Here is a 26,086-nt window from a genome sequence, read left to right on the forward strand (position 1 = left end):
TATTTATCTCTTCCCACTTCCAAGTGGGAATACTAAACTCTTGCATCATACCACCATGTCTTTGGTGTTCAACCTTAACCTGTTGGCATGTTGCACACTTAGCTACAAATGCTGCTATATCTTTTTTCATGCCACTCCACCAATAGATTTCCCGCAAGTCTCGGTATATCTTGGTGGCACCAGGATGAATAGAATATCGCGTCCCGTACGCTTCAGCCATAATCCTCTGTCTCAGATCATCAACATTCGGGACACACAATCTACCGTGCAATCTCAACACACCATCTCCTCCTTGGGAGAAAACCTCTACTTTTTGGTCCTTGACTGACTCCTTCAGTCTGACCAAACTATCATCTAAGTATTGCTTTTCGTTCACTTCCGAAACCAAGGAGGATTCAAAACTACTCTGAACCCCTATACTACCTTCAGCAGAGTCAAACAACCTAATCCCCAATCTAGCCAAATGATGTACATCATGAGCCAACCCTTTCTTACCTTCTACCACATGCGAAACACTACCCATGGACATTCTACTTAGGGCATCCGCCACAATATTGTCCTTGCCCGAATGGTACAACACACTCATATCATAGTCCTTTAATAATTCTAACCATCTTCTCTGCCTGAGATTCAATTCTCTCTGAGTAAACACATACTGTAGACTCTTATGATCAGTGAAAACATCAACATGGACACCATACAATTAGTGTCTCCAGATTTTCAAAGGAAATACAACAGTAGCCAACTCAAGGTCATGGGTGGAGTAATTTTTCTCGTGAGGTTTCAACTGTCTAGAAGTATAAGCTATCACCTTACCCTTCTACATCAATACGCAACCCAACCTAACTCTCGAAGCATCACAGTACACTACAAAACCATCAACACCATCAGGAAAAGTCAAAACAGGGGCTGAAGTGAGTCGAGTCTTCAACTCCTGAAAACTCTTCTCATAAGATTTGGACCACAGGAACTTCACTTTATTTTGGGTCAACTGAGTCATAGGAGACACTATAGAGGAGAAACCCTAAAAAAATGGTGGTAATAGCCATCTAAACCTAAGAAACTTCAGATATCAGTTGGAGAAATAGGTCTAGACCAATTTCTAACAACTTTGGTCTCTTGGGGATCAACTCTAATACCCTCAGAAGAAATGATATGACCCAGAAAAGAAACTGACCTTAGCCAAAACTCACACTTACTGAACTTGGCAAACAACTTGTGATCTTAAGGGTTTGCAAGACAGTTCGGAGATGATCAGAATATTCATCCTCACTACGGGAGTACACCAGTATATCATCGATGAACACTACGACAAATATATCCAGATATGGTCTGAACACTCGATTCATGAGGTCCATGAAAGCTGCTGGGGCATTAGTTAACCCGAAAGACATAACAAGAAACTCAAAATGGCCATAACAAGTTCGAAAAGTAGTTTTTGGGATGTCACACTCCCTAACTTTGAGTTGATGATAGACGGAACGAAGGTCTATCTGTAAGAAATAACTTGCACCTTGTAATTGGTCAAACAAATCATCTATTCTCGGAAGGGGGTTCTTATTTTTTAGGGTGACTTTATTCAGTTGGCGGTAATCAATGCACATACGCAAAGAGCCATCTTTCTTTCTCACAAATAACACAGGAGCACTCCAAGGAGAAACACTAGGCCTTAAGAAACCCTTATCTAGTAGATCTTTGAGTTGCTCTTTTATCTCTTAAGTTCTACAGAGGCCATATGGTAAGGAGAAATAAAAATATGATGAATATCGAAAAGAAGATCAATCCAAAACTCTATCTCTCTATCAGGAGATATCCCTAGGAGATCATCCAGAAAGACATCTGAAAACTCATTAACAACGTTAACAGACTGGAGAGTTGGAGTCTCAGACTTAGTGTCTTTCACTCTAACCAAATGGTAAATACACCCTTTGGAAATAAGCTTTCTAGCTTTGAGGTAAGAGATAAAATGACTCTTGGGTGACACAGAATTCCCAGACCACTCAAAACACGGATGCACCCAAAAACTAAAACTTGACCACTCGGATCTGACAATCAATAGAGGCATAAGAAGAATACAGCCAGTCCATACCTAGAATCACATCAAAATCTACCATGTCTAACTCAATCAGATCCGCCAACAAGACTCTATGAAGAATGGTAACAGGATACTTTTTATAAACTTTCTGGGCAACAATCGAATCATCCACTGGGGTAGAAACTAGGATACGCTCAGGAATAATCTCAGGACTCATTTCAAAATTCACAGCAATCAAAGGTGTAACATATGAGAAACTGAATCCAGGATCCAACAAAGCATACACATCAAACTGAAATATATGAAGTATACCAATAATAACATTGGGAGAGTCCTCCTGTTCCTGGCGGGACGGTAAAGTATAGAATCTATTCTGGCGCTGCCCACCAGCATTGCTAGAAGAGGTGCCCTGAGCTAGGGTTGGGCGAGTCACTGGAACTAGAGCACTAATAATCTGAGTCTGGGTCTGAGGGTGATAGTCAAGACGCCCTTGTCTATCCTGTGGACAATATCTAACTCTGTGACCCATGTCACCATACCAGAAACAACCCCTTTTTTCACCCCAATACTCACCCGAATGAGCCCTACCACACTTAGGACACAGGGGATGATTTGGCTTACTGCCAGCACTGTACTGGAACCTAGATGCATATGACCGGCTACCTTGCTCCTACCTACCTATAGGCACAGGAGCACTAGCAGATGACGATGCTGGCATAGATGAATGATCCTAATACTACAGGCGATTCCCTCCCTGCGATTTAGTCTGACCCTATCCGTGCTGCTCGGACCTAGCTCTCTTATTCTCTCTCATTCTATCTCTCTCCTTAATCTTGTCTGCCTCAATCTGTTGGGCATGAGTCATCAGCCTAGAAAGATTCATCTTACTATTCAGCATAGCAGACCTACACTCCTTAACCATATAACTAGACACTCCAGTCACAAACTTACTCATACTAGCCTGGTTATCAGCCACTAAGTCAGGAGCATACTTGGACAACTGATTGAACTTTAGACAGTACTCCCTAACAGTCATAGAGCCCTGTTGCAGGTTCACAAACTCTTCCACCTTCTCCTCCCTTATCTCTAAAAAAAACACTTATCTAGGAATGCTTTCTGGAACTCTTGCTAAGTTTTAGGGACAACTCCCTCACCTCTACCTTTTCTCCAAGCAATAACCTAATCATAAGCAAGGTCTTTCAACCTATACGTAGCCAACTCCACACTATGTTTCTCAGATACATGCATCACCTGAGTAATCTTCCGCACCTCCTCTAAAAATAACCGTGGATCCTCATTAGACTTGGACCCATAGAATTCCAGTGGATTCATCCGCATGAAGTCACGTATCCTGGTAGCAGCTGAATCACCTCCCTGCTGCTGTGGAGTTGGGGCCGGGTTGGCCTAAATATTTGTAGTAAGAGCTTGGGCCTGTGCCTAAAAGGGTACTCAAAATTAAGCATGAGACATATTTTCATTCAATGGGTCAGCGGGTTGAGGTTGCTGACCATCATTATTTCTTCTCACTCGACGTGGAGGCATATTTACGAAAGAGAAGAGCATGAATCAATAGCAGAGAGAGACACTTTAAGCATGATAGACTTCTGAAAGAAAGAATCACAGAATCACACTTTTTCCTAAAATATCTTATAGCCTCTTGCTCATAGATGTGGTGCGCTACACATCGATGATCAAGACTCTACTTAACACGGCTTGTTAGACTCCCTAGTACACCTTAAAACCTTAGGATCTGATACCAAGTTTGTAATGCCCTGAAAAACGGGTCCCGGAGTGTCACACAGTCGTTGAGGCTACGAGTAGCCCCAAGCTAACCCTTTGTGCCATTTTCATTCAGTTCAACACAAATCAACGGGGTTTCCATAAATAACCCTCAAATATCAACAGAGTAAGCATCATCTAAGAATAAAAGAATTTCAGAAATATAACAAAATATGACTTATTAGTCAACTCCCAACATCTATACTAGTCTGACAAGCCTCTAAGAAAATCAATAAAACCAGCAAGCCATTGAGACATGCCCCAACTCACTCATACTTAGTTATCAAATGTAAACAATTCTGTGAAACCAACATCAGACATCACATCCTCGGAACATAAGGACTCACTACAATAAAGAATGTAGAACAGCATGCCCGAAGAATTACTGTCAAACCTGGAACTGAGCACCTGAACCTACATTTTGAAAAAATGCAGCCCACATCTGAAGATGTGGGTCAGTACCATGGAAAGGAACAGAGTATATAGGGGTGTATGCAGTTGTATAAACATCATCATCATAAATATTTATAAGAAATATGCAGGATGTATGAAAGACTCACATAGCCTGAAGAAAAGCATCATAATCATGAGAGGATGAAATAAGTACAATAACACATGTGAGTCATCATATAATTTGTCAATCACTTTCAGTATATCAAGAATATCAATTCTCATAATGTAAATATAATTTAAATCTTTCGAAAGAATAACTTTCACAATTCCACTTTCAAATTACTTCACCATTCACCACAGACACAAGGAAACACACACACACACTGGGAGATCCTATAACCGACATAAACCATGTGAGCTACATGGAGTCCAACGTACAATCCACATTGGGGAGAGCCGTCTTATCCTTTCCATCAGAGTAGGACTATCGATATCAAATCCATACAAACTAGTGATCACTATATAAATCAGCCTCAAACTCACTCATATAGGGGCACGTAGTTCTAGGGAAGTAAGGTTGCTTTATACCTCCCACTAGGTGCTAAAGATTTCTCCCAGACTTAGCTCAGATCATTTCAAAGACAATCCACAACAAAACAATTTCAGTAATATATAAATATACATCGGGAGCCATCATGCTTTCCATCTATCAAAATCAACCACGTTGTGGATTTCTTTCACACTCGAGTTCAAAACAACTCCATTAAGACCAAAAGGTCAAATTATTCAAAATATCTCAAATATTTAACATCAACGTTCTTATAACACACACTTTCTCAAAAAAATAAAATTTCCAATGGGGATTCATGACCCAAATATCAAAATCATGATAAATATCATTCAAGATTCATGCTTTATATCTCCACACATGTAAATTCATCTTTCAAAATCATAAAAATCAAGATTTCATAATAATCATCATAAGATATGGGTTCATGCTTCAAATTCATAAAAGTCAAATAAAAATCATGCCTTCGTAAAGAAAATTACTTTTGGGCATAAGAACGAAAGAGAGTTCTTGTTGAAAAACTCCACATACCTTGAATGATGAACTTTAGATCGATACTCATTTTTGAGATATTAATCGTTCCTTTGAATGATGGTTCTTAGAGTTCTTGAACTAGGAACTTGGAATCTTGAATAAATTTGTAGAATTAAGGGTGAACTTTGGAGGTTCTTGAAGTTGGATGTAGGAGCTTAGGGTTTTATTTTTGAGGGAATTTGATGAAATATAACATTTAATGTTTCTAATAGGCTTTAATATAGGGTTTGGATGGATTTTGGGTGAGGGGAAATGACCCAAATGCCCCTAAAAATCAAATAATTCCCTAATTTGTCCTTTGGTGGACTCTTTTGATAGTTTAAAGTAGATCAACCATAACGTTTTACTCTGATATCCAAATTGGATGAAACCAATTTCATTAGCAAGAAGACTCTCATATCTTTCCATTGATATATAGTATCTCACCTAGATCATTGTGTTCTAGGAGTTATGATCATTTGAAGTTGACCCAAAAATTTGCTTTTAATAGGCTGAAGTAGATCGACCATAACTTTTTGATCCAATAGATTAATTGGATGAAACTAATTTCATTGGAAAGAGGACTCGTAGAGCTTTCTGTTGATATATAGTAGATCACCCAGATCATTATGTACAAGGAGTTATGATCATTTAAAGTTGGAGCAAAAATACGCCAGGCCTCAGTACTTTTTCCTGCACATTTTACTGTTCACTACTATTCATGGTTCGATCGGAATGTTCATAACTCATCACTCGGGTGTCCGTTTTGGATGATCCACATATCATTGGAAATCTTATGCGATACTCTATGCAATGGTTTGTTATAATCTAAGACATTCTGCATGGAAATTTATAATTCATTCTAGAAGGTAGAACCCAACATGTTTTCGGGGGTATAACACATAGCCAGTATAGGTATGAGAATTCACCCATTAGATAGGACTAACATACTCAGGGGTTACCCGTTAGCATATTTATATGTATAGGACTGATCCCAGGTGTCACCCACTAGATTAGGACTGACTCCACAGCAGCTGTCTTTACCGGTGGTGCGGTACTGACACCCTTCCAATCAGGGCAAAAATTAGACCCCACCAGTTTAGTATCGGGGCATGTAGGTTAGGTAACTACCTCCCATAGTTACAATTTTAGTATCAATTTTTAGAGTAGAAATCAGAAATTAGGACTGTTAGATACAGTCATTAATCTCAGTAAGGAACTCAGATAGTTCTATAGACTAAAGACCACCCATCATATAGGCTTGGTATCTTATTAAGTTATTCAATATTAGTAATTCTAGAGATATCCCATTAGATAGGCTTGATCTCAATCTCAGATTCAGTTGAGTATTCTCACTATTAGTTTCAGAGATCACTCGTTATTTAGGATTGATCTCAAGCTTAGTCACTCTTAATCATTATTAGAAGATTTAGACTATTAGATACAGTCACTCAGTATCAGTTACATTGGTTAGGCTGATCATCATAGTTATATTAGTTAAATCAGTTGTCATAGCTTACGTTATCAGTATTCAATTTCAGGACTACTAGACATGGTCAATCAGACCAGTTCTTCATAATTCAAACTGTCAGAAAGAGTCATTCATCTATTTAGTATCTCAGTATCGGTAAAGTCATGATGTAAGTTTTCAGACTTAGTAGTCAGTATCTCCACGAGTTTAGTAGCAGTTACGTATGTCTGTATGTATGTATTCTCACATTCATATTAGTTAGCACGTTCATGCATATAAACCCCATGCAGTTAGCCTACCCCCACGTATACTCAGTACTTTAGTTATACTGATGCATTCATACTATGGTGCTTTATTTTATGTTACACCATAGGTTCTGAGGAAAAGATTCCAAACCAGAAGTAGGAGTTCCATTAGCAGTGATTTCTCATCTTTTGAGGACATGATCATTACATTTATTATTCCAGTATTTCAATTTATTTTCAGTTTAAGGAGTTAGTTGGAGACATGTTCCTTCAACTCCTTATTCAGATAGTTTAGAGGCTTTTAGACGATTATAGAGTTTTTAGATTTAGACTTTAGTATTTTCAGTTTTGTTTTGGTACTGTGAAACCACCTTATTCAGATATTTTATTATTCAAGATTGAACCTTGTGATCTTTTAGTTCATGTTTCCACATTTTTATATGTATATTATGTAGTTACAGGTACAGATATCAGTCATGGGTTAGCTTGTGGTCCTCCGGGGTCATGAGCATCGTTTAGCATTCCGGTTAAGAAAATCGAGGTGTTACAAACTTGGTATCAGAGCCTAAGGTTCAATAGAGTCCTAGGAAGTCTGAAAGCCGCATCTAGTAGAGTCTTGTGCATAGGTGTGTTGCGCGCCACATTTATGTACAAGAGGCTATAAGATATTTTAGGAATATTCTTCATTCTTTCAGTATTCATGTCGTGCCAGTGAGAAAAAGCTGAAGTTGAACTCTCGGTCTAATCCTTGTTCCTCTTCTATTGCAGAACATGCCTCCTAAGAAGAGAACAGGGAATCAGTCAGCCTCTTAGCCCACAGATCATTTGAATGAGAATGTGTCATATGTAGAATTTTGGGCAGCTTTTCAAGAGCTAGCCCAAGATGTGACCACTAGTGTTCAGGGCTACCAATAGACTGGAGCCCCACCTCAGTAAGATGGGGATTTATCCACAGCCAGAATCAAAAATTTTATGAGAATGAACCCTCCAAAATTCTTTGGGTTAGTAGCAGGTGAGGACCCACAGTTGTATCTAGAAGAGGTGAATAAGATCACCCAAATCATGCATGTGTTATAGTAGGAGAGTATGGAATTAGCATCCTATAGGCTTAAAGATATTGCTCATGATTAGGTAGTGTTGTGGAAGAAGAGTAGAGGGGAGGATGCAACTCCTATGACTTGGCAGATATTTTAGGATGCCTTCTTAGATAAGTTTTTCCCGTTATAAATGAGAGAAGCTAAGGTAGAAGATTTTATGAACCTGAGTCAAGGCTCTATAATAGTGAAGGAGTATTGTCTTAAGTTCAACCAGTTAGCTAAGTATGCTCCTGATTTGATAGTTGACCCCAGAGCAAGTATGAGTAAGTTTGTGACTGGTGTATCCGGGTTAGTATTGAAAGAGTGTAGAACAGCTATGCTTAATAGAGACATAGATATTGCTAGGTTAATGATGTATGCCCAGCAAATAGAGATGGATAAGTTTAAAGAGAGGGAGAGATCTAATAAGAGATTCAGAACAGGTAGTTACAGCTTTTCCCCAGTAGGGTCACAGGGTGGTAATCATTCTCACTATAGTTAAAAAAATTTAGTCCCAATCCCCTCCTTAGCTAGTTTTCCCGCACCAAAATTTAGAGATGTTTGTCATGATGGGGTACCAGACTCCAAAGCCCAGAGTAGTGTTAGAAGTGAGCGTACTTATCCACTTTGTAGAGAGTGTGGCAAGAATCAGCTAGGTGAATGTAGAGCTAATAGTCAGGTATGTTTTGGATGTGGTAAGCCAGGTCACAAAATGCGGGAGTGTAGAGTGTTATCTCAAAAAGGTAGAGATTTGCATCAGCAGACTGCCAATCCCAGCACCAATAGTGGTCAGCGTCAGAATTGACTCTATTCACTTCAGACATGCAGCATGCATTAGTTTCAGACTCCCGAAGTTCAGTTATAATCTAGTTCATAGATTCCCTGTGCATCACCCAGTATCTCCATAAGGTAAGCATTCTTAGAGGGACATAGCATCCCAAGGTGGAGATACCCTACTTTCTCTTAATGCTCACATGCCTTAGATCCTTCAATTTCTCTTTGCATAATGAATTTAGTCTAGAATAGAGGTTACTCATAAGTTGACCTTCAAGTTAGACCTCAGCTGTAAGTCGTGTATTCAGAGGTTCAGTTCAGTTTATGATGTTTAGTCTATATGTCACGTAGCAGAATCAGTCATGTTCTTATGTTTCAGTTCAATCTTAGTTCCTTTACCATTGCATGTTCAGTCGCATGTTCGTGAGTCAGTTCAATCATGTATTTATGCATCAGATATGCGTGGTCAACTTATCAGTACTTTCAGTCATGCATTCACGTATCATGTCAGTCATATAATCATGCATCAGATATGCATAGATTTAACTTATCAGTTCAGCATCAGATATGCATTCTCATTTTGAGAAACTCAGTTTATCAGAACACTCAATCCTACATTCATAAATCAGCTACCCATGCATCAGATATGCACGTACAATATGATATGCTCAGTTTTCAGTCATGTCAGCCATGAAATCATGTTCAGTCATTCATGCTCAGTACTCACATTAGTTGTCTTTCTCCCCTACCAGTCAGTCTCATTCGAGGATGAATGTTCCCAAGGGGGAGATATTGTAATATCCCATATTTTGGACTAGAATGAAAGTCCGTTATACCTATACGTAGATGTTTCAAAAGCCTCAAATCCTATGTAAATTTAGTGTGTTAATCAATTATGTAGTGTGTAAATATATTTGAGCATGAATTTAGATCATAGACGTTCCCTAACTCAAGTACAAGTTGAAAGCTTTCCTATCGTTCAAGTTTTAGTGAGCGTCAAAACTTGGGTTAATTTAATTCGATCATAACTTCTTGTATATAATGAATTATAGGGACTACTGTATATCAAATGAAATATCTTTGAATTATCTTTCCAATGATACCAATTTCTTCCGAATTCGACACCCGAGCAAGAAGTTATGACTTTGCAAAGTAGAGTACGTTGCCTGACATAAGGTGTGCGATGCACAACCTAAGGTGTGCGACGTACACCCTAATATGTGCGATAAAATGTGCAATGCACACCCTAAGGTGTGCGATAAAGTGTGTGCCGCACATGTGGGTATCCAAGTGACTTAAATAGTCCATTTTGGGGGTAAAATAGTCCTTTTCCACCCCTATATAATGCCTCAACACAATATTAAGCCCTTATTTCACCAAAACGTATTCTTTCTCTCAAAATCCCTCAAGAACACAAGCTAGGATTTTCATATAAGATTCAAGTTCAACGAAATTCCTCCGTCAATCATCAAGAATCTTCCTTCTAAGGTATGTGTAGTATTCATCCACAGATCCCTTTCATCCGTGGAGCTCAAGAACCATGTTTTAAATAATAAATTATGATATTTATGTTGTTGTGTGATTATGTTCATGTTAATGGTTGTTAATTGTGATTCAAGATGATATCTAAATGTGTTTTCAAGAAGTGTATGGGCATGTTAGTTGGAAACCTATGAATTTGGGTGGTTCAAGATTTCTAAATTTGTTAAGTACACCTATGCTCAATATTATACATGTAAGGTGTTTGATAAAATGCCTAGAATGATAAAAATCATGTATTATAAATTAGGGGTGAACTATATGATAATTTCATGCCAGTCTATTATGTTCAAAGAGCTCACTTGTCATTGTTGTGCAATATATGTGTTAATAAAATGTACATGATGATTAGAGAATGGATTTATAGTGTGTCTATATGTCTTCCATGCTATGAATAAGATCATGATTTTGAAGTATCACATGAGTTATCCCCAAATTATTACAATATGAACTAAATGTTACAGGTTTGCCATTCCCTTATGGTTAAATATTTTTCATGCCATTGTTATAAATAGTATATGTTGTCAGAATACCCATGATATTAGAATATGATATTTATGACTTGATTATAAGCATTCCTATTCATGTTAGATATTATGATGACCATTTAGTTCATGAAATCCCTCACCCATGTATTATGGATTGTTATTGATGGTCATGTACTCAAGAAAGTCAAGTTGTGTCAGTTTCCTTCCATCGAGTCCTGGGGTACTTGTACCCGAAAAATGTAGCTGGGTACCTAGAGCCATGTCATGTTATCATGATACTCTCTGTTAAGAAATTATCTATAGAATTCAGTTACTCATGTGACTCAAAAATCTCAGCAGTCTCAGTAGTTCAATAATCTTAGTTATGCTCAATTAATCTCAGTAATCTTAGTACCCAGTAACTTAATTAATCTCTATAAGTCAACACTCTCAAAAATCTCATGAACTCAGTAGTATTCAATCAGTCACGGAACTCAGTAAGTTCAGTTGATCAGTTCAATTCAGTGTCTTTCAGATGGGAGTAGGATTCAGCACCGAGCGAGCCTAGGGATGGGGACTCACCCACTAGTGAGGACTGAGATCCTTAGAAGCAATCCCTAAGTTCCAGAACTACGTAGCCAGTGTAGGTACGATATGTCACCCGTTAGATAGGACTGACATACTCAGGGGTCACCCGTTAGCACATTTATATGTATAGGACTGATCCCAGGAGTCACCCACTAGATTAGGACTGACTGTGGGCAGCTTTCTTTACCGGTGGCATGGTATTGACACCCTTCCAATTAGGGAAAATATTGGACCCCACTAGTTCCTTATCTGGGCATGTCAGTTAGGTGACTACCTCCCACAATTATAGTTTCAGTATTAGTCTTCAGAGTAGAAATTAGAAATTAGGATTGTCAGATACAGTCATTAATCTCAGTAAGGAACTCAGATAGTTCCACAGACTTAAAGACCACCCGTCATATAGGCTTGGTCTCTTATTAAGTTATTCAGTAGCAGTGCTTCTAGAGATCTCTCATCAGATAGGCTTGATCTCAATCTCAGATTCAGTTGAGTATTCTCACTATTAGTTCCAGAGATCACCAATTATTTAGGCTTGATCTCAAGCTTAGTCATTCTTAATCATTATTAGAACATTTAGACTGTTAGATACAGTTACTCAGTATCAGTTACATCGATTAGGCCGATCATCACAATTATAGTAGTTAAATCAGTTGTCATAGCTTACATTATCAATATTCAGTTTCAGGAATGTTAGACACGGTCAATCAGACCAGTTCTTCATAATTTGAACTGTCAAAAACAGTCATTTATCTATTCAGTATGTCAACATCAGTAAAGTCATGATGTCAGTTTTCAGACTTAGTAGTCAGTATCTCCACGAGTTCAGTAGAAGTTACGTATGTATGTATGTATTCTCATGTTCATATTAATTAGTATGTTCATGCATATAAACCCTATCCACTTAGCCTACCCCCATGTATACTTAGTACTTTAGTTGTACTGATGCATTCGCACTATGGTGCTTTATTTTATGTTACACCATAGGTTTTGAGGTGTAGATTCCAGACCAGTAGTAGCAGTTCCGTTAGCAGTAAGTCCTCATCTTTTGAGGACATGATCATTATATTTATTATTCTAGTATTTCTGTTTATTTTCAATTTAAGGAGTTAGTTATAGACATTTTCCTTCAACTCCTTAGTCAGATAGTTTAGATGATTACAGAGTTTTTAGATTCAGACTTTAGTATTTTTCGTTTTGTTTTGGTACTGTGAAACCACCTTATTCTGATGTTTTATTGTTCAAGATTGGACCATATGGCCTTTTAGTTCATGTTTCCGCATTTTTATATGTATATTATGTAGTTACAGGTACATATATCAGTCATGGGTTAGCTTGTGGTCCTCTGAGGTCATGAGCACCGTGTAGTATTTCGGCTCAGAAAATCAGAGCGTTAAAAAAATAGTGAATTGATGTGATCTCAATGTGTCGCATCGTCTATAGCATCGACATTTCTAGTGAGTCAATATGATCTCAACGCATCATGTTGGCCATCACGTCGACCCTCTTAATACAATGTGTTCGTCTGCGGGTCGCTGGGCATATTTTCTATAATTAAAATCCACATCTAGAGGGGTAATTAAGTCAATTTCCTCACCTTTATTCAAACCTAAAACACAAAATTAAGCTATCCTAAGGGCAAAATAACTCATTCTCTCTTAATTTATCTCAATAAAAAAACCTTAGGTCATTCAACTTCAAGTCCAAGCATAAAAAACACACCAATAATTTTTACGAATTTAATTACCAAGGTATGTTAGGTGTTCAACCTTGGGTTTCCTTCCACCCTTGGAGTTCAAGAAGCCTTTTTAAACTACAAGTTTATTGATTTCATGATTTACATGTTTGAGTTGGATTATGTTCATGTGTGTATTGTTATGTGATCTTCAATCCATGATTTATTTCAAATTCATGAAATTAAGATAGCATATGTGATGAATTATGTGATTCTCATGAATAATCCTTGAATTTACAAGTTGAATGTTGTAGCCATGATATTTATATAGGGTTCTTATTATGTGAAATAATCATGCTCCCCAAGTGTTTGTTAGGATGCCTATGTAAATTGAATAGTGTAATCATGACATGTTAGCATGTGTTCCCATTCATGTACAAGTTCATGCCTTTTAAGTGTTTGAAAAAATGTCTCAATAAATAAATCGTGACTAAGTGACTAGCTAGTATACTTTCAAGGTTGTGCCATGTTTTACTATTGATGCTATCAATTCCTGGGGGTATTTAATACCCAAAAATCTAGCCATTTACCTAAAATTACAGTAGCTATGGAATAGTCTCAGTAATGTCACAAATAGTAGTATTTAATAAGTTACAGAACTCAGTGAACTCAGTCCAGTTTAGTCAGATAACATAATCAGCAATAGTTCAGTCAAGCCTAGTACAGTCTAGTAATTAGTTCAGTATCAATTTAGTTGGGAGTAGGATTCAGCATCTTTCGAACCTAAGGATGGTGGATCACTTGCCAGTTGAGGGTGTAACCTTTAGTAGTAGTCCCTTAGTTCCAGAACTACGTAGCCAGCATAGGTTGAATATATCAACCTTCCAGTTGAGGGTTAATAAAGTGTTCACCTACTAGTTAAGGGTAATACATATCTCACTTTCCAGATAAGGGTGATGCTTTAGTAGATCCACATAGCCATTGTTATTACCCGTAGAGCGTTACTACCACCCTTCAAACTAGGGTCACAGGTTATACCCCAACTTAGTTTATAATCGGGGTATGTCAGTTAGATGAACACTCTCATATTTACAGTTTTAGTTTCAGACACAATGTAGAACTCAGTTCAGTTCTACAGAATCAGGACTGTCAGAAATAGTCACCCAGTTATCAATAATACAGTTATTTGTAATCTCATATATCAATCTCTCAATTATTAGAACTTAGTATTCTATTTCAGTATAATCTTGACTATAGTATATATATATATATATATATATGTATATGCACAGTATTGTATAATAAGTATTTAAATTAGTTTTACTTATCCATGTACTCACATTTAGTTATATTCATATCATTCAGTAAGTAATTGTTCATGCATATGAAACCCATGTATATCAGCCTACCTCATCTAGAATACCAGTACATTCTACGTACTACCTCATACTCTTTCTTTGCACTATAATATCTCATATCAAGGTTCATATACACGAGCTTTTGACCATACTTAGCAGCTCAGGTTATAAATAGTAGTTATAGTTGTGAGTCCTTATATTTTGAGGACAAAGTTATTGTTTTAGCATTTTTAGTTAGTTCAGTAGTTGGAGTTAGTTGGGGACTTGTCCCATCAACTCCATATTCAAACAGTTAGAGGCTTTCAAACTAGACTAATTCAGATAGATGTTTAGTTTTTTATTATTACTATCAGTATTAAGTATTTATTCAAGTATTTTGAGAACCTTGTGTCAATTCAATTATATTTTGGCATATGATATCAATATTATTATTCAGTGCTCATAGCAAGTACCAGTCATGGGTTAGCTTATGGTCCTTTGGGACTGTAAGCACCATGTGACGTCCAGGGTGCAAACTTGAGGTATTACAAATATGGTATCAGAGACTAAGTTTCAATATAGTCCTAGGGAGTCTAAAAGCCACATCAAGTAGAGTCTTGTGCATGGGAGTGTAGCACGCCACACTTATGGACAAAAGGCTATGAGATATTTTAAAGAAAAGTTTCCCTTCTTTTAGTACTCATATCATATGAGTGAGTATGAGATAAAGTTAAAATCTCTGTCTAATCTATGTTTCCCTTCCATTTATAGAATATGCCTCCCAAAAAGACTAATGAAAGAAGAACTGGAAACCAGCCAACACCTCCACCCGTTCAGGCAGATCCCCTGGATGAGCATGTCTCTTATGCAGAATTTAGAGTAGCTTTCACCACTTTATCCCATTCTATAGCAGCCCAAAATAAATACCTAACTTCTGTTTAGGTTAACCTAGTGGCTAATACTATTGTAGCTCAAATTTGGGGCTTCACTCGAATGAACACTCCTTTATTTTTTAGGGTCTAAGTCCTAAGAAAACCTATAGGAATTCCTTGACATGGTGCAGAAGGTCATAAATATTATGGGGGTAACTGCTAGTGAGAGTGCTGATTAGCTGCATATCAGTTATAGGATATGGCTCATGCATGATTTAAGTAGTAAAAGGTAGATAAGGCCGTAGATGCAAGGCCTATAGAGTGGGAAAAATTTGTTATTGCCTTTTTAGATAGGTTCTTTCCATTGGAGTTGAGGGAAGCTAAGGTATTAGAATTCATTAACTTGAAGCAGGGAAGTATGATAGTGAAGGAGTATTCTCTTACGTTTACTCAGTTAACCAGATATGTTCCTCATATAGTAGCTGATAGCAGGTCTAAGATGAGCAAGTTTATATTTGGGGTATTTGATAGTATGGTCAAGGAGTGTAGGACCGCGATGGTAATTAAGGAGATTGACTTGGCTAGGTTGATGGTCCATGCTTAGCAGATAGAAGAGAAGAAGACTGAGGAGAAAAAGTGGGAGAACAAGAGGGCTAGAATAGGTAGCTTCAACTTCACTCAGCCTAAGTCATAGGGTGTGAATCGTCCTTAATTTAGCCTGAAATCTTTAGTTCTAGCCCCACCTCAGCCAGTGCTCTAGTGCCTGAGTTCAGAAATGGTAATAAGGATAGGGCACCAAGCTCTAAGTCTTAGGGTAGTGTTAGCAGGTCTCGAAAAAATCTTTTTTGCCAGAAGTGTGGTAGAAACCATCAGTGTGTCTACAAAGCTAGCAGCAATGTGTGTTTTAGGTGCGGTAATCTAGGTCATAGAATTAGAGATTGTCCTCAGTTAGGTTCACAGGGTCAGTATAATCATCCCTCAACTCATCCGGTCACCTAAATCAGCTGGGTTCCGCTTCCAATACAACTAGTGGGCAATGCCCAAATAGGCTCTATGTACTTCATTCCTGACAAGATTAGGAAAGTTCTCCTGATGTGGTCACTGGTACATTAAAAGTTTATCATTTACATGTTTATGATTTGCTAGATCCAGGAGCTGCTTTGTCCTTTGTAACTCTTTATATAGTTTTTGACTTTGGAGTCAGTCCCAAAATCCTAGCAGAGTCATTCTCAGTCTCTACCCCAATGGTTAAGTCTATTAAAGCCCGGCGGGTATATACGAATTATCTGGTTTTGGTATCTCAAAAAATTACCTTAACAGAGTTAGTAGAGTTAGAGATGATAGATTTTAACATCATTCTCTGCATGGATTGGCTTCATTCATGTTATGCTTTAGTTAACTATAGAACTAGAGTTGTCTATTTTTAGTTCCCTAATGAACCTGTCCTAGAATGGAGGGGTAGTACTTCAACACTTAGGGGCCATCTTGTTTACTACCTTAGAGCAAGAAAGATGATATCTTAGAGGTGTGTCTATCATCTCATTCGAGTTAAAGACTCTAATTCTAAGACCCCTAACCTTGAGTCAGTTTTAGTAGCATGTGAATTTCCAGATATATTTCCCAAAGATCTTCCCAGGGTTCCTTCTTAGAGGGAAATTAACTTTGGAATAGACCTTATTCTAGATACTCAGCCTATCTCTATTCCTCCATACAGAATGGCTCCAGAAAAACTCAAAGAACTAAAATAACAATTGAAAGATCTCATGCATAAGGGATTCATCAGACCTAGTGTCTCCCCATGGGATGCACCATTTTTATTCGTGCTTAAGAAAGATGGTTCTCTTAGAGTGTGTATTAATTACCATTAGATGAACAAAGTCACAGTCAAGAACAAGTATCCACTTCCTAGAATCAATGACTTGTTTGACCAACTTTAGGATGCCAGTTACTTTCTAAGACAAACCTCTGATCAGGCTATCATCAGCTCAGATTCAAAGAATGTGACATTCTAAAAACAGCTTTCATAACTCAGTATGGTCACTTTGAATTTTTAGTCATGCTAGAAGCTTTCATGGACTTGATGAATAGAGTGTTCAAGCAGTACCTGGACATGTTCATCATAGTATTCATAGATGACATTCTTGTCTACTCTCGCAGCGAACATGATCATGCAGACCATCTCAGAACAATATTACAGACCTTCAGAGCTCATCAGTTGTTCGCCAAATTCAATAAATGAAAATTTTCGATAAGGTTAGTAGCTTTCCTTGGTCATATAGTTTCTGATGATGGCATTAGAGTTGATCCTCAAAAAAATAAAGCAGTGAGAAACTGGCCTAGACCTATCTCTTCATCAAATATTAGGAGTTTCTTGGGTTTGGATGGCTATTACCGATGGTTTGTTGAAGGATTTTCATCTATTGCATCCCCTATGTCCAGATTGACTAAGAAGAAAGTCAAGTTCCAGTGGTCAAATTCTTATAAGAAGAGTTTTCAGGAGTTGAAAACTCGACTCACTATAGCCCCAGTTTTGACTTTACCAGATGGTTCAGACTGGTTTGTTGTGTATTATGATGCTTCTAGAATTGGTTTGGGGTGTGTTTTGATGTAGAGAGGTAAGGTTGTAGCCTATGCCTCTAGACAGCTTAAGCCCCATGAAAAGAATTACCTCGCCCATGATCTTGAGTTAGTAGTTGTAGTGTTTACCTTAAATATTTAGAGGCACTATTTGTATGGGGTGCATGTTGATGTGCTCATGGACCATAAAAGTTTGCAGTATTTATTCTCTCAGAATGAATTTAACTTGCATCAGAGAAGGTAGTTAGAGTTGTTGAAAGACTATGACATCAGTGTCCTGTATCATCTGGGCAAGGACAATGTAGTGGCTGATGCTCTCAATAGATTGTTCATGGGTAGTGTTACTCACGTTGAGAATGGTATGAAAAAGTTAGTTTAGGAAGTTCATCAGCTTTGCAGACTAGGTGTCTGGTTAGTTGGTTGATTCAGCTGAGGGTAGTGTTTGGGCGCAGAATAGTTTAGAATCTTCTTTGGTTTTTGAGGTGAAAGAAAAGTAGGACAAAGATCCCAGTTTAGCTAAGCTAAAAAATCCTGTCAAAGATTAGAAGGTATAGAGTGGAGATAGTGTGTTGCATTGCTAGGGTAGATTATGTGTGCCATGTGTGGATGGTGTGAGGCAGTGGATTCTAGCAAAAGCACATGGTGGGAGTTACCTGATTCACCCAGGGGACACTAAGATATACCACAATTTATGGGAGATCTATTAGTGGAGTAGGATGAAAAGAGACATTACAGAGTTGTAGCTAAGTGCTCTATGTGTTAGCAGGTTAAGATTGAGCATCAGAAGCCTAGTGGGTCTATGCAGGATTTAGTATTCCTACTTGGAAGTGGGAGAAAGTGAACATGGATTTTTGATGGGTTTGCCTCGTACTCGTCACCCCATTTCTTGCCAGTTAATAATTTTTATTCAGCTAAGGATTATGCCAAGCTCTATATTAGATAGTTGGTCAGATTTTACGGTGTCCCATTGTCTATCATTTCATATAGAGGTATGCAGTTCACCTCTTATTTTTGAAATCCTTCCAAAAGGGTCTTGGTACCCAAGTTCACCTCAGTACAGCCTTCCACCCTTAGATAGATAGTCAAGTAGAAAGGACCATTCAGACTCTAGAAGATATGTTAAGATCATGTTTCAATGACTTTAAGGGTAGTTGGGATGACCACTTTCCTTTTTATTGAGTTTGCATATAATAACAGCTATCATTCTAGTATTCAGAGTGCTCCATTTAAGGTACTTTATGGGAGGAGATGTAGGTCTCCCATTAGTTGGTTCTAAGTAGGTAAGGCCATATTAGTAGGGCCTAACTTGGTATTTGATGCATTAAAAAAGGTTCAATTGATCAGGGAGAGGCTTAATAAAACTTAGAGCTGACAGAAATCATATTTAGATGTAAGGAGAAAGAATCTTGATTTAAGATTAGCAATTTTATGTATTTGAAAATATCCCCCATGAAGGGAGTAAAGAGATTTTGAAAGAAGGGGAAAATCAGTCCCCGATATGTCGGTCCTTACAGAATTCTCAGTTATTTCAGAAAGGTAGCTTACGAGCTTGAGTTTCCTTCAGACATAGCTTCATTACACCCAGTGTTTCACGTCTCTTTGCAAAAGAAGTGCATAGGTGAACCAGTATTTTAGTCCCTATAGAGGACACCTGAATAGCCTAAATCTTGAATTTTTGACAGACTCTTTCTCAGCTCAAAGGAATAGGTTAATTTTTCTAATGTGTTCCTCTACTAATGTTAATGCATATCACGCCTAATTAAAGATATGTGAGGATCTAGTTTTTGATAATGTTATCTTCCCACTTCAGCAAATAAATATCACTTGCACATTTTATCAATCATCAAATCTTTATCATAACTTCATGATATATACTTTGAATATAGATCCATAGATCATTTCACTTCAATAAAAACTATTTCCACTTTGAATTCAAAATCAGAAGAATTTAATCTGGTCTAATTTATGAGTAATTTTCATCTAGCTCTAGATCTAACCAGTCAAATTAGTTGTTATGATGAAAAAATTCAAACCCTAAAATAATTTATATGGATAAGGATACAGATATAGAGATAAAGAAAGACAAAAATCAAAAGAAATTACCTTCACGGGTGATGGTAAAAATCTAACGGTTACTGATGGATTGAAAATTGACTGATTGCTTTTAGATTTAGGCTTAACTATTATTATAGTGTTCTAATTTAGGCATCATTTTTGTATTCTTTTGGATAAATCTTAGTGTACTTTTTAGGTGGGAGACAATAGAGGGAATTGGAGGAAAGACAAACGTAAATATAAAAATACTTTATACGGAACTTTGTTGAATAGTTATTGAAAATATATATAAATTAGTGTCAATTAAGTTGTTGTCACTAAATAATTACTGCTAAATTCCTTTTGAGTTATTGCAGTGATATATATTTCATCATATATTCAACTATAGATCTTTTGCTTCTTGAGTCCTTTTGTGTTATTGCAATGAAATAGATTTCATCATATTTGAAACTATGAATCTTTTGCTTCTTGATTTCATTTATCTCTTTTCATAATTCTCACATATGTATTTCACCTTTGTCAATGTAAAGATAACTTGTGCAACTGTGAACTTGTCATTCTCTTATGTTTTAGCTTTTTTTCTTTCTTTCTCGTAATTTCTTCATCCCACAAGATTCATTAGAAAATCAACATGAATATGATATCATTATTCATGTTATATTTTAAAGTATTATTATTATTTTATTCATATGAAATTACATGAATTATTTCTAGCCATCAATATGGATTCTTGTTACGATCTGAACCGGGGCCTAGTTGTGATGAGTATCTCAGGCTCGCCGTGGGTCAGAGACCAGCCTCTTAGCCTTACCTCAAGAGCACATAAATATAAATAGCGGAAGACAACCAACAATAATAATACGAAGGATAGATAAACCAAATGTAAGTTCTAAGAATCCAAAACAAACAAACAACCCACACTTGTCCACGAAAATCCTCTAAAATTAGAATACCACATAAAGTTGGGACATGCCCCCAACTATATACAAAGAAATACAAAATAAGACTAAAACATAATGAAAGAAAGACAATGAAATGATCCGCCTTCTAAAGGATGGAGGCTCACCACTTCAAAGTTCATCAACGAATGAATCAATCCACCTAATGTTGCACAAGAGCAACAGAAAGTCCTTCAAAGACTACATCGTGAAATGATTTACCATCCAAGGATGTTAAGTGGGATAAGCACTGGTATGTAACACGGGAAATGGGATAAAATAATGTCATTATCCAAAATTCAGTAATAAATCAATGCACAACAATGATACATATATATAAGATGTTAGGATAGGGACAAGGGCCAATTTAAATGGTAGTTTAAAATATTAACCTAAAATGTCTAGCTTGCTCCATCCTAAAGGCACTAATGGGATATATGGGTTTGGCTACTCCTGCCAAAAGGACCCCAGTGTGTGTAGCTGTAAAAAACTGAGGAAATCTGAGGAAGGGATAAAGACACCAAGGAATTAATCATTTCAAAATATATATAATGTGTGTACCATGCACATGGTCATATAGACACCCACAATGGCAAACGTGCTTTCTAGTGTTGGTCCTTTCGGGTCCTCCACCTTCACTGTGAGATACACAATTCTCTTTACGCCCAAATTAAAATAATTTACACATAATCCATCAATTAAACCAATGAGTCTTTATTAAGGAATTTACCAATATGGTATCGTCATACCAGTTATGCTTCCAAGCTAATCCCGTTATACCACAACAAATCCATTCAATCAATAGACTCCCAAGTTCCATTTTAATTCAAGCTATAGCCACCAAGGCCTTTCAAAATCATTTTTATCCATTTAAACTTTAATGCAAGGAAATAGTTTAAAAGGGCCAGTAAAATCATGCAATTATCCATGTTCAAAAATTAATTACAAAGTGGAGTGAGATTAAATGCCAATACCAAGCCAAAATTCTATCAATTTGTGGGAACCCGTGTCCCCCTTTTCCAAACCATACCAAAATTCCCTATCGATCCTCACAAAATTAACTAATTAAAGCATGAATAATGCATTTAAACCATGGGAAAGCAATTCAAGTAATTACTATCAAAATTCTTCAAGTCAATTTCAAATCCAACAAAGAATTCATATGGATATTAAATTAATTTATACCATGATAAAAAAAAATACAAGTTAGGGATGAGAGACATTCCTGGAGTACCAAGGAATTGAAAGGAAATCCAGAGTTTGGAGCCTAGGTGTGGAATTCCTTGTGAAACCCTAGTGTTCTTGCTCTGGGAGTTGAAAAAGAAAAATAATGTGTTTTGATTTTTATAATTAATATTAAAGGGGTCATTAAAGTGTTTTTATGTCATGGTAAAGTGTAAGGAAAGGAAAATATCAAATTGGATTCAATTAAAAAGTGTAGGAAAACATTGCGTCCCATCATCACGACTCAGGTAACGACTCGTGATGACTGACCACGAGTCATCACCTAGACTTGTTACCTAAGGACTAAAAATCTGGTCCTTCACTGATATGATCATGAGTCTCTTGTAATGACTCATTACCTGACATGACAAGTCATCATGAAGAGTCATGATCAGGGTAGACTCCTGGGCAACCTCACTGTTTTGACAATGAGTCACTCCTAACGACTCGTTATGCCTCGTGATGAGTCGTACCTTGGACTCGTTGTCACAAGATCAAACCTTGACAAATTCACTGGTGAGATAACAAAGCCTACCCTATGACTCATGATGAGTGATAAAGACTCATCACCTAAGTTGTTGTCAGGGCAGTACTGACAATACTTCTAAAAATCTCAGTCTAGAACCCAGAGGTATTACAATTCTCTAGTCTCTGTGTTAAGCCACATGATTCCATGTTGGATAGATAAAATTGTTAGGTTTCCAATCAAAGTAGATATGAAGATAAAATTATTAGTTTTTCCATCAAAGTGGATATGCACGCATAAAGTCCCAATTAATTCGAAGACTTAATCAGTGAAGGAATAAATAGCTCATTTGAGCATTTTGAATTTGTTTAACTATGCTCAACGTGATGAACATTGAGAAGTTCATTTTACATGCAAATTCTTAATAATTATTATCAATCATAGCCATAGGTATTGTTGTGCTTAATAGATAAATTCTCAATAAAAGCATCTAATATTAAGATATGGATATAGATTTGAGTATATCTGAATTGAACAAACAAGTATAAGAAATTAAGTGGGGATGATGATTTATGGCTAAAAGTATGCTAATTACCTTAAATTTTATCGTGTTATCATTGAATATGACATTTACTATGATATTTTAGGCTTAATTGAATGTCACTACCCAAAAGCTAAGGGTTATGGTGGCACTTGTTGCGGCAAGCCTTGACAAGTAAGTCAATCACCCAAATTGATATAAAATGAGAAAACAATACCAAACCCCAAGGTGGGACTTCTAGAATAAAGTCTAACCATACAAATATGATAATAATGGACAAGAACATATCAGTAATACCATAAATACCCCAAAATCTGATGTCACAGTGTAAAATAACTAAATACAACTTGAGTGAAAATATACATCTGATTCCAAAAAAGAACAAAATCTATCTCTGAATATAAAATAAGATATAGTCTAGATAAGAAAGATAAAAGGTCAACTTTGAATACATAGATCGAACTCTACCTTGAATATAAGTCCAAGCATCACTCAAATCATCTACCGAGCAACATACTCATACCTAGATATGCACTAAAAGGGCACAGTAGGGATGAGTATGGTCCACTTATACTTAATATGTATCATAGACTGACTGATCAAAGTAGAAAATAAAGAATATAAACACAAACTATGGGCATGTCACCTGTAATCAAAAAATATCCCAAACGTTAGCCCATACCGTCTTTATAAAAAGTTCTAAAATATACACATATACTGCACAAGTATGGTAAAAAGCATAAATATACAATATACCAATACAAGTATGATAAAGGAGTACAAATAGATAGATATCACATCAAGGACAATAATACAACACAAACAGAACACAATATATGAAATGGCGTGAAGATGATGATGATAATGAAGTGATGTGATATGATGCATGAGGTTGTCGCTCAACCTCTGTATATACTTATCGAGTTATGATCCCGAGGTAGGACCCATGGTGATTCGTCAACCCATATACAATCCAATATTCAATACTAATATCCGTAACTCCTCTCTAGCACATCCATCAGTAGAGGGTTTTTAAAGATGTTATATTTTTTGTCAGAAATAGGCAGTATTTCTACAATGGTACCAATATTTCATAAATGTATATGATATGAGGATGATAAAAAATTGGGATGGTAGAATGTCTCTCTCTCTCTCTTCCACTAACATTTCTCTTTCTCTCTTTCACTAATGCTCTAGTAACGCTCCTTTTCTTTGAATGGTCGACCGGCGCCGGCGCCGGCGCCGGCAACATGTAAGAGTACCCTTTTTTACCTCTCCCTCGAGCCCTCTCTCTCTCCCCAGCTCTCCTGATATAATTCTCTCTTTTTTCCCCCTTTTTCTCTCCTTTTTTGCCATCTAACCACTATAATTATTGGTGGGATGGGGGTTTACACCGGCTTGACTCCAGTGACGGCCACCAGAGCATAGATCTAGGAACGCACGGTAGAAGATCCAAAAGATCTAGCGACAAGTATAGTGACAACCAGCGATGCTCCGACCGCCTTTTTTCAGTGAAGCTATTTTTAGCAACCAACTCCAAAAGCATAATTGACGGTAATATCAGCATGCAGCAGTACCCCGGTGACACCTAAAATTTGATATTTAAATACCGTTACCTATATTTATACTTTACTAGTTATTATCTCTACCATTTTGCTTGTTTTGTCTTATCTCTTATGAGTATAGTATAACTGTATGCTTTTGATTATTGGTGGATATTTGTTGTGTGGTTCCAGCTACTGAGTCGTCTAGGGTATTTTGTATGCTCCTTTTGTTTCTCTAATACTTTTTTATTTTCCTACTTTCGTATTGTTGCTTTGTTGGGTTGTCTATTGGTTAGGGGAATTTTTTTGGGCTTTAGTTTGGTTCTTAAGTTATGTTTGTAGTGATTGATGGTGTAATAGGGTCATGTCTAAGGGGGTTGGGGTTGAGGGCAGTTTTAGGTGGGGGTGAAGAGGAGAGGGCAAGGGTGGGTGTGGGTGCTAGGCCGAGTGTTAGGGATAGTGTGGTAAGGGGTGGTAAAGGTTGGTGCAAGGTGAGAAAAGATAGGTTGAGGGTTGGGTATTAAAATATAGGGACCCTTCAGGGTAATTCCATAGAGCTGGTGAAAATTCTTAAGAGGAGAAAGATTAACATTGTGTGTGTTCAAGAGACTAAGTGGGTAGGGTCTAAGGCTAGGGATGTGGATGGGTATAAGTTGTGGTACTCAGGGAGTGACAGGCATCAAAATAGAGTAGGGATCTTAGTAGATGAGGAGTTTAGAGAGCAGGTGGTAGAGGTTAAGAGGGTCAGTGATAGCTGATGATGATTAAGTTGGTCTTTGGGGTGTTTACGTTGCATGTATGTAGTATTTATGCCCCGCAGGCGGGCTTGGAAGAGGAGGTAAAAGCGAGTTTTTGTGAGGCTTTGGATGAGGTGATGAGAAGCGTGACTAGTTCGAAGAAGATTATCATAGCGGGGAATTTCAATGGGCATATTTGGATTTTGCCGAGAGGGTATGACGATGTGTATGGAGGTTTTGCTTTCAGTGATAGAAATGATGAAGGATCGGCTCTGTTGGACTTTACGAAGGCTTTTGGGATGGTGGTGGTGAATTTGACCTTTCTAAAAAAGGAGGATCACCTGATTACCTTCTGAAGCGTGATAGCCAAGACTCAAATTGAGCTTTTACTGCTTAGAAAGGGGGATAGGGTTTTATGTAAGGATTGTAAAGTCATCCTGAGTGAGTATCTTTCGACTCAATACAGCCTTCTAGTGATGGACTTAATTATTACGAAGAGCAAAAAGAGAAAGGTTGGAAAGGGTCAGTCTAGAATTAGGTGGGGTGGCTTGATGCCAGTTAGTAGTTGGGAGTTAGAGGAGAAAGTGGTAGAATTTGGTGTGCGGGATTATAGAGGGGACGTGGATGCAATGTTGGATAAGGCTACCAGTTGCATGACAAAGACTGCTAGAGAAG

At 37.3% G+C, this 26,086-nt stretch overlaps 1 protein-coding gene across 1 annotated transcript in view; it reads left to right on the forward strand.

The window, feature by feature from the left end:
* Positions 1-25,767, forward strand: part of LOC107865420 — a 41,169-nt gene extending 15,402 nt beyond the window's left edge. The window contains exon 2 of the mRNA XM_047408271.1: positions 25,495-25,767. Coding sequence (XP_047264227.1) covers positions 25,495-25,767 — 273 coding nt within the window. The remainder of the gene's footprint in view (positions 1-25,494) is intronic.
* Positions 25,768-26,086: the final 319 nt, after the last annotated feature.

Source organism: Capsicum annuum, chromosome 3 (assembly GCF_002878395.1).
Source record: "Capsicum annuum cultivar UCD-10X-F1 chromosome 3, UCD10Xv1.1, whole genome shotgun sequence".
NCBI lineage: Eukaryota > Viridiplantae > Streptophyta > Magnoliopsida > Solanales > Solanaceae > Capsicum > Capsicum annuum.